This window comes from Mercurialis annua, linkage group LG3, assembly GCF_937616625.2.
Source record: "Mercurialis annua linkage group LG3, ddMerAnnu1.2, whole genome shotgun sequence".
Lineage (NCBI taxonomy): Eukaryota > Viridiplantae > Streptophyta > Magnoliopsida > Malpighiales > Euphorbiaceae > Mercurialis > Mercurialis annua.
The window spans coordinates 9,006,717-9,017,716 of record NC_065572.1 but is presented as its reverse complement, the minus strand read 5'-3'; the positions used below and the strand labels follow the sequence as shown (position 1 = coordinate 9,017,716).

General features: G+C 28.7%; 1 protein-coding gene across 1 annotated transcript; it reads left to right on the top strand.

The window, feature by feature from the left end:
* Positions 1 to 2,035: 2,035 nt before the first annotated feature.
* LOC126675416 (homeobox-leucine zipper protein ATHB-20-like) lies at positions 2,036 to 5,577 on the top strand. Its single transcript, XM_050370052.2, has 3 exons — positions 2,036 to 2,502; positions 3,214 to 3,599; positions 4,970 to 5,577. The coding sequence occupies exons 1-3, from the start codon at positions 2,376 to 2,378 to the stop codon at positions 5,381 to 5,383; spliced, it is 927 nt and encodes a 308-aa protein (XP_050226009.1). The 5' UTR covers positions 2,036 to 2,375; the 3' UTR covers positions 5,384 to 5,577.
* Positions 5,578 to 11,000: the final 5,423 nt, after the last annotated feature.

Genomic DNA, 11,000 nt, shown 5'->3' with positions numbered 1-11,000 from the left:
CTTTTGTCTATTGGTTGTCCACTGTATTTACCACGTCTTTTTACCTCTGCCACGTCATTTTATAACCACCTCTGTTCGTTGTTTCGAACCTAGTTAAGTTCGAACTATCGATTCCAACTGGGTTCAAAGAGACGACAAATAGACGTGTTGTTTGTAAAAAAAAAGAACTATATAAACCATTCGTATGAAGCCCCCACATAGAAAAAGTTTGAAAATAATCTCTATTAAAAAATATAATGCTTTTTGAACTTAAAAATAAGAACATGTGGAAAATTTTATCTGTCTACCCAATGCTAGATGCAGAGGCGCATAATAGATCGATATGAACATCATGATCTTTCCCGTAATAAAACATGTTGTTGCTGAGATATTAAATGATATGAACATTTCGTGTAAGCATGAAGTAACATTATAGAGCATTTCATTAATGATGTTAGACAGAGGGACTTCGATGTGCTGATTTTGAAATTTTAGAGGCTTAATTGAGATCGAAAATTCATAAGTCTTATTTGCTCCCGCCCTAAACCATAGAGGCATATTTGCCCATTTTTGACCACGTGGGAAATTAACACTTCGTTAATACTGTTATACAGAGGAGCTTATATGGTTTGTTTTAAAAATGTTAAGGGTTTAATTGAGATCTGAAATTAAAAAAAAGTCTACTTACTCTATACCTAAATGATAGGGGTATCTTTGCCCCTTTTTTTTAGAAAGAATAGAAAAGTAAATTATACGTGATTCAGAATAAATTTTTCTTCTATTCATATAGTAAAAAAAAGACTCAAATCAATAAATTAACATGAGATATTTTTCCAATGTCTTTGTATAAAAATATCAATCTAAAGTCACTCTATGATGAGCCATTTTTAATAAATTAAACTTTAAGACAGTGTGTTGGAAAGATATATTGAACGAAGGGTATTAAAAAAAATTAGATTTATAGTTATTTATTTCCATTTGGGTCCTTAGTTGCAAAAGAATTTTTTTAAGTTTTTCACAGAGAGCACTTCAACCGTTTTTTTAATTTCTTTATCTTTTTTTTGTCAAAGATGGTCTACTCTAATTGTTAAAGGGGGTTAGCAGGAGTTAATGTTACACATTTTTTAAATAGGCACACTGTCCATGTGTTGAGTGTCGAACCCTCAACTTTATACACATATCATTAGAGTTTGGCCAACTGGGTTAAGCCTTCAAATGTGTATTTTTTTACCATTTAATCCCTCACATTTTCTGTTGTTTATGTGGTTTTTTTTTCTGACTATATGCACTATCTAAACTATTAAAAGCCTAAATGAAAAAAAAAATTCATGTGGCTTTTCTAAATAACTCGAAGGGTTTTTTAGTGTCTATACATAATTGAAGAACTAATTTAAGAAGGCAGAAGGTATAAAAAAACCTTTGATTTTTTTTATCAAAAGTACAAATCAGTCCTTTTATTTTTTTTTTAGGCACAATTAAGCTCTCGTGTTTTTAAATTGAACAATTAAAATATTGTTATTTTAAAATAGAACAAATAAATTCTTATAGTTTACTTTTGGAACACTTACCCCCTCAAATTTTTGGTAAATATTTTAAACATTAAAAGTATTTTGAACTTTTTTTTATATGATTATGAGAAACATGTCAGCCATTACGAGTATTTCTAATATGTTGGACGAAAAGAGTTATTTGTTTAATTTGAAAATAAAAATGAGTTTAATTATATCCAAAAAAGTAAAAACTTAATTTATACTTTTATAAAAATTAGGAGAATTTTTTATAACTTTTACCAACTAAGAAGATGGGGAATTCTCCAACCCATTGACTCTTGAAAAAGGGATAATTAATTTTTAACCATCCTCAACATTACTTTAATCTTTTTTTATTGGGCTAGAAGTAAATCTCAAATGATTAATAGTAAATGTCAAATGATTAGGTTAAGCATAAAAAAATAATAAACTTGTGTGTGAAATGTGAGAGAAAGGGAGACAAAGACAGAGAGAGACCCATATCAAAGGATGGGTCCAAGAAAGCTCCCTTAGTGTGGTGACATATTACACAAATTTTACACCTCTCATTTCATTTCACTTCTCTCTCCATCTCTAAAAAAATCAGTTTCTCTCTCTAAAAATCTTAAAAAAAATCAGTTTCTCTCTCTAAAAATCTAAAAATCTAAAAAAATTTGCTGTCTTTCAGAGACTCTGCACTTAACCCATCACCACCACCACCACCCCCAGCTCTCTCAATTCCCTATAACTTGTCACCTTTTAGTCAGAGAATCCTCAAAAACAAGTTACAAGAATACATGATAGTATTATCCTTAAAAGTATTTATGAGTTTATGATTGTTTCATGCAACTCAAATAAATCATCATCACCGTAAAAATAATAATAATAATGGCTAATTTTCCTCCTCCTCATCATCATGGTTTCTTGTTCCAGTCCCAAGATGACCATGATCATCATCTTCCTTCTCCTTCTTCACTCAGTTCTCTTCCCTCTTGCCCTCCTCACCTTTTTCCTGGTTTGCCCTTTCTCTCTCTAGCTCCCCTTTTCTTCTTTTTGTGCAACTATGGTTTCTAGTGAGAGAAAGCTCATTGTTTAGAGTGATTCGTATTACAGAAACTTCTACCTTTTTGTATTCATTTTGATACGTTTCTATATTTTTAATCTATTTTTTTGCAATTTGAGTTATGCATAGATGTGTTTACTTATGAAGATGAATTATGAGTGATTTGTATGCTGCTATACTGTGCAAAAACTTCTCAAATCTTACGTTGAAATGACGTTTTGTGTTCATTTTAAAATAGTTTTAAAACTTAAAACTCTATATTTTTAATCTGTTTTTTTGTAGAAGAAATAATTTTGTTGTTTTTCATTTCCGTGATTTGAGTGCTACATAGGTTTGTTTACTTATGAATTATGATGATGAATTTAATGTGATCGTTTGTTTTTTGTTATATTATACGGCCTTCTTGAGTTCTACTTTAAATTGGTGATTTGTTTCTATCTAAAATGAAATTTTAAAATTCTATATTTGCAATTTATTCCTGCTGTTTTTAGACTTTTTTTTTCTCGTTTTGGCGTTTCTGTCTAAAATGAAATTCTAAAATTCTATATCTACAATTTATTCTGATAAAAAAAATATCGTTTTGCCAATTTTCGATATTTTTTTGTTTTGGCGTTTCGGGTTTTTCGTGTTGCATAGGTCTTTTGTGACACTATATGTATGCAGGTGGTGGAGCACATTTCTTGATGAAGAGATCAATGTCATTTTCCGGGATGGAAAAGTGCGATCGAGAAGTAGTGCCCGGAGAAGACGACTTGTCGGACGACGGATCGCAATTAGGAGAAAAGAAGAAGAGGCTCAACTTAGAACAAGTGAAGGCCCTCGAGAAGAGCTTCGAGATAGGCAATAAGCTTGAACCTGAAAGGAAAATGCAGTTGGCTAAGGCTTTAGGGTTGCAGCCAAGACAAGTTGCAATTTGGTTTCAAAACAGAAGAGCTAGATGGAAGACAAAGCAGTTGGAGAAAGATTATGATGTCTTAAAGAAACAATTTGATGCAATTAAGGCTGATAATGATGCCCTTCAAGCTCGTAACAAGAAGCTTCAATCTGAGGTAATAATTTTCATCTATGCATAATTATATTTATTTTGCAGCTTAATTATATTACAAAGTCAACTTAGATTAAAAGAAATCACAGGCTTTGGCTCTTCATATTAATCCATTTGTTACAATTTATTAGGGTTCTTGTTCATAGATCCTTAAATTGGCCATTGACTTTCCATTTTCAATTTTTCATTTTTCTTGAAAAATAATTATATTAAGCGGCGGAACGAGGTTTAAACTAAATTTTATCTGATCATTTATTTCATTCGTGTTCTCAGGCAGTCCGGATTTAACTTTCATATAAGTTTAATTTCACTATAAATTGATCTATACCACCTTACCTTGAATTTTTATATCAACAAAGTTTTTTGATATGATATATAGTAATATTAACTTTAAATTTTTCATCAAACTAGTGGATCAGGATTTGAGGATTGATTACTCATTGCCTGGAAATTCAGAGATTGAAGATTTGCTTAATTTAAAAAACAAGTGTTGGCATATGATTGAGTAATTAAATATTACTAGTACATTATTAACTTTGATCATAACTGTATAAGTGTCAGTGTCAGAAGCACATAATCAGAATAAGAAGCTAATTTAAGCCAACTAGCAATATTTCTAGCTGACACACTTAGTTGGAATTTTAACATTTTCTCTGAAGTTCTTTCTTAAACTCTTTCTATTCTTAAGACAAATCCAATTGTAATTGAAATATAATAATTGTAAGTATTTATCTTTCACTAATCCATAATCACTCATAACAATAAGAACTTTTTAAATTACAATTTATAGTTAAGTTCTTACAATAGCTGAGAACTATAGTTTTTATTTATCATTATATTATATAGTATTTCAACAATTTTGAAACTACTAAAAATTAATTAGCATATTATGTACTAGTGTTTATTACTAAAAAAAACATCTACCAATAACATTAATATATATATATATATATCATGGTAAATTTTTCCAGTTTGTTCCATCATCCTTTTAGCGTTGTTAAACATATTCACAATTTATTTGGAGCTGACATTATTGCAATGTTATATACACCAAGTAGAATATACAGTTTCTACATATAAGCATTTCACGTGACACTGGTCATAATGCTCCAAACGAGTTATGAGTAGATTTGACAGCATTCAAAAATGAACTTAATTAAACCAGAAAAATTTAAAGAACATAGTATATATACGACAAATATGATTGGTGGTAGTGGCGAAACCACTAAAAAATTAATCCCGGGCTAAAATAAAATTCTAATTCCGCGATTGATTATGGATAGATAAATTCATTTTCGCCTTCTTACTATCATCATCTTTTTATTCATACCAAGAACATGAAGTGTATCTCATTGTTTGCTATTTTTCTCAAAGCTAATGGGTTTGAAAGGAAGAGATGGGACTGAAATAAACCTGAAGAAAGAGACTGATCAAGGTTCATGGAGCAATGGAAGTGAAAACAGTTATGATCATGCAAACAACAACAATGAAAGATCAAGAACTCCAGTTACTACAACAAGCCCACAACAATCTTCTCATCAACTTACTACCAAACATCTCTTCTCAACATCTGTAAGACCACCGACCATGGCTCATCTTCTTCAGACATCATCAAGATCATCATCAGATCATCATCATAGTCATCATCATCCACTGGTTCAAGAAGAGAATTTGTGCAACATGTTCAATGGAATTGAAGAGCAGCAAGGGTTTTGGCCATGGCCTGAGCAACAGCAGCACCACCCTCAATTTTCACTCAGCCAAATTCATCAATTCTCTAATAATTAATTTATAACATTGCATGCAAACATATTAAATAATTATGTGAAATTAAATTTTCATTGAGAGTTAAAATTTAATTATAAGTAGGAGTTATTTTTGTTTTTGTTTTTGTTTTTTTTATCCAATTTGCGTTCTTGTTTTGGTTGTAGAGTAGTTCGTGTATAGAGAATATCAGACCTAAAAGAGAAAAACATTTCTTATTCTGGAGGTACATGTGCCAGTATGTGAGTTTCCAGCATATTCAATATTAAATTTATCAATTGGCTCTAAAGTGATGTGTGTAAGTTAGTTTACGAATTAATTTTATTATTACATTAATTAAATTTTTTTTTTTATGAATATAAATTTATTATTATCTTTTATAAATGTAAATTTATTAATTATTTTAAATTTATATTTGATATTTGAACGTACATTTCTAATCAGGGCGGAGTTAAAAATTCAAGAGAGGGGGGAAAATTATATCCTTGATAGGTAAAACAGATAAAGTATTTAAAATTTTTTACTATGAAAGAAAATGAATTGGGATTCTCTCAAGTTTATTTTGAACATGAGGGGGTCATGTTAACGATCTACACCGTTCATTGTAAAATGAATGGTATAGATAAAAAAAATATAATATTAATTAAATTAATCTACACCGTTCATTGTATAATGAACGGTGCAGATCGTGAAAATAACCCCCTCAAGTTCATTTGAACTTGAGGGAATCCCAATCCAATGAAAATATATTAAAAGCGGTGACAAGCTGGACAAAAACACTTAGCTTAAGAGTTTACGCACAAAAAGTGACACAAAAATATGCACTAAAAGCTACCGCTTTAAAAGAAGAGAAAATGAACCAACATTCAAAAGAATACAATCTGAATTTCTAAAAAAATCCATACTAAAATAAGAGAATCTAGTATCGTTACATGTAAAAAAAATGCCCAAGTAAAACTCTATTAACAATAGCATAGGTATCTGTACTCTTATTTTGAAAATTTCTTCTATTGCAAGCTTCCAAAAAATTCCCTAATTACTGAATCTCAAATCAAACACCATAAGTTAAAGTATCGCCTTGGATGAATCAAGTATCACCATTGCAATAAAAAATCGTTGAATGTCCTCGGCATAATTCAATAATACGTGGTGATATTTGGGTCGGATCGCCTATAATTAATTGACCTGAATCAAACTAATTATATAGATATGCATGAAAAGGGTGCAATACTTTTATTGTAAGGTTGCAACTGTATGAAAAGTGGTAACTTAATAAAAAGTTACACTTGTTCATGGAACCTTTTAGTTGTTTATATATACATGTATTATAAATAAATAATTAACTAATGAATCATAACTCAATCCTCTATCAAATATACACAATTAAAAGGCACATTAGGTGGTGAAACATAGGCATTTTCCATTGTGAAAATATTTGAGACTTAGTGGCAAAAGTTCAATCAAACTTGTGGAATCAACAAAATATATGTCTAAAACGATCCTATTTAATTTTCGCATATTCCAACAATACCCACATTTAGAATAAATAAAAAATAAATTCCAAACTGAATATGCATAAGAGCGGTGAAGAAGAATATGATCTTAATCCTCCAAAACACCACATAAATCACATCAAGTATTTCCATTTTTGTTAATATTTCGAGAAGTAAGAAAAGAAAGATAAGTTACCCGACCATGAATAGTTGTCCATAGAAAAAATTTATGCGAGGAGGCGAAATAGATTGCCAAATGAGAGTAAACGGTATATTGGTGGTAATTAGATCTGCTAAAATTTAACAAAGGAGCTCGGAGTGTAATCTCTATTGCCAGACTTCCAATTATTACTTATAATTATTAACGGGTATTAAAAAAATACTAAAGGAAATGGTAAAATGAGAATAATAAATTAATTATAGGACCGGTTTGATGAAAAATATATAGATAAACAGATAGAAACAATATTATGTTAAATAGATATGTATTAATTTTAATAATATTTTATGATTTAATTTTTAATTTTTTATGAATAAATTTGTATATCAAAAGTCACAAGAAGTGCCCAAACCACTACTCAAAACTTTTGCACAAAAAGTGGCACACTAAATGTTTAGGCTATGAGAAACGGAACAGATACAAATTCATGTTCGAAAACAAAATATAGCAAAGATTTTTAAAACATCCAAACCCGATTAACAAAAACTCATATCACAAATTTTGTAAAGAAAAGTCGTCTTGTTAAAACAATTGAAAATCAGTGTATCCTTAGTCATGGTTGCACTCCGAAATACTCTTGAATTCTTACTTTTTCAAATCCTCCAAACAATTATAAACCAAACAATCTCCCAATGTTTCCAATAAGGACCCCTTAAAATTGTTAATTTATTTTTAGATAAAATCGGAGAAAAGACTAGTGATTGTCTATCTAAAAAGAAAAACATTTATACTTGCTATGTGATAACTCACAAGTATAGATAGAGAAAACAATTGTTAGATCAAACACGCACTACTAGAAAACAGAGAATTACCGACAGAATTTTTTTGATTTAACGACGGATTTTAGCCTTTTACCAGTGGAAAATTTAATTTACCGACGGATTTCAGCCTTTAGCAACGGAAAAATCTGTTGCTAAAATGCAGTTTTCTAGTAGTGACGCCGGAAGTGGATTTCAGAACATCGCTCCGACAATCAAATTAGTTTAAGTAGAAGTGAAAGAGTGATGAAAGAGTATGAAAAAGAGTATTAACCTTGATTTTATTTATTTTGGAGTGTTTATAGGGAATAACAACGTGGCGATTCTTGTTGTACTTGTGATAACGTGGCATAGTTTGTTAGAATCCAGAATGATGTGGCAAATTCGATTATTGCTTATTTTTGCCTTCTACGAGATACGCGGGTGCTGTGTAAGAATATCCTTGTTAGAGACTCTTATTATCAGGTAATCTCTTATGTCAGGAGACTCGTGTGTATCCTCGGTGCCGAGACTAGTTATCTTGGTCGAATATTATCTTGGTCTGGAAAATGTATCTTGTGGAGAGGTTTATTGTGACAACCACTGGTGTCCTGGTTCCGAGAGCAGTTATTGACATATCTTGGTCTTGGTTAAGGAGGGTAAAGGCTCTTGATCTCAGATATGGGTCTTGGTCTTGGTTTTCGGATATAGGTCTTGACTCAGCTATTCTAACTATATTATTATGGGACGATGACAGAAATACCTAAAATTTTAAAAATATTTATAAAAATACCTGTAAACTTTTTTTATTTACAAAAATACGACTGATTTAAAATTAATTACAAAACTACCAAAAAATGAAAATTATTTACAAAAGTACGATGTGTATAATGTCGGTATAATTATGGTATAACTTTGTAATATTAAAACTATAAATCAGATAATTTAAAAATAGTATTTGGTTTATTATTAGTATAATTTCAGTATATTTTTGGTATATCGATTATAAAAGTTTATATATATTTTCTAGTTAATAACATGTATAATTTTTTTTATATGTATTTTTCAGTATAATTGGTAATGAACTAGAAAATTTGTATATTGTTGGTACAATTTTAGTATATTGTTAGTTTAATTTTTAGTATACGATGTGGTGTAATGTTGGTGTGATAAAAAAAAATTCAGTATATTTTAATGTGTATACTCTTGATATACTGTTGGTATAATTTTGGTATATTATTAATTTAATTTTTAGGATACGATTTGATGTAATTTAAGTAATTTTTTATTTAATATTAATAAAATCTCAATATGTATAATGTTGGTATAATGTTGATATAATGTTAGTCTATTAGTATACTGACATTATACTCACAGTATACATCTTATGTTTGTAATTATTTTTAATTTTTTGATATTTTTGTAAATATTTTTACGATTTTTGTAAATGAAAAAAATCAACATGTAGTTTTATAATTATTTTCATTTTTTTTTTTGGTAAATGGTGTAATTTCCTCTATTATTATCACTATGAGGGTTGGGGTTCGACCTCCAACTCTCTCAGGTTATATTGTCTGTTTAAAAAATATTTAACACTAAAAATTAGCTCCTCCTAATTTCCACTAACAATTACAATAGGTTTATCTTTAATAAAAAAAGATATCGATAGAATTAATATTATATTTAATATATCTTGTATGTGAAAAAAAAAACTCTATGATGGATTGTCAGAAAGGAGACGGACACCCAAAAAAAAGGCAAAAAAAAGATATTGGTGGTTAGCCGGAGGTAAAATATGTACAAAATTAGTAGTAAATTGATAACAACAAATGATTCTTATTAAATTTAATAATAAAAGAATCATCAAAATAATAAAAACAATTTTAAATTTAGTAAGTTTTTATTTAAATTAATTAATTTGATATTTAAATAATTTTCAGATCTTCAATGTAGCATGCATGAGCCACTAAATAAGAAAGAAATAACTCAGCATAGAAGTTCTATAGCATGCATGAGTAATAAAATTTCATTTCTGGCATATGTCATCTTTTTCTTCTACTTTTCAATTATAGTATGTGCCCTTGAATCATTTAATTATTATATATTTTTATAATTATCATTCATCATATAAGATTATAAATTTCTTAATATTACATGGCATGAGATATATAACATGTGATACTTTACATTCATAAATGTGATTAATTAATAAATAATTTTTAAGTTTTTTTATTATTATTTGAAGTCTAGTTAAAAATAACCAATTAATATAATATTTATTATTGATTTTAATATTTATTATGCAATAAATAAATAATTCGTAATTTTACATGATAAAATAAGTTCATGTCAAAAAATTATGTTTTGAAGCACGTAATGTTTTTATTGTTATGCTCTAAAAGATTAGAATGTCTTAGGTAATGTTAAACTATTTTTATGTCTTTTTTTATTATTAGACCTTTCTAGTTCGAATGGTAATTATGATAATTTTTGGATGACACTTTGGATCGTTCTTATTTGGAAAATCTGATAAGTAAGAAATTAAAAATAACTCAGCATAGAAGTTCTATTGCAGAGACTGCATCATTTGCAACAATATTTTGAAGGTTCTTTTTATTATAAATTGTGTAATTCTGGATTTTTCTATTGGGGACTGGATTTCTTCAGGATTCTATTTAGTATTTCTTTTTCATGCATTAGCATGGTATTCCTTCTCCTCTTAAACCGTACCGTATAGTGTACCACCTTATGTGTGCCAGTGTTGTGTGTAAACCCTTGATGATTGAATTTTTACCACTTCTTATGACCTTTTAATATATTTTTCATTCATCAAAAGGAAAAAAATCTAAATTTGAAGGACATAAAAAAAGTTTTTGCTTTGTTTGTTATCTTTAAAATTTACAATTTAACACTTATAGTTTAACTTTATTTACTAAAGATCTAAATATTGATAAATATGGTTAATTTCATATAAAATCATCAACTTTACACGTTTTTCATTTTAATCATGCTTTAAAAGTTGTCATATAAATCAATACCTTTCATTATTTATTTTTTGCAAATCTATCATCGATGTGAAAATTCAATGTATTTTTGCTGGCTCGACAATCGGAATCGACAAGAAAAGAGGAAGAGGAGGGTGTTTTTTATTTTAATTAAAATATTGATCAGATTAAGATATTTTTTTGGGA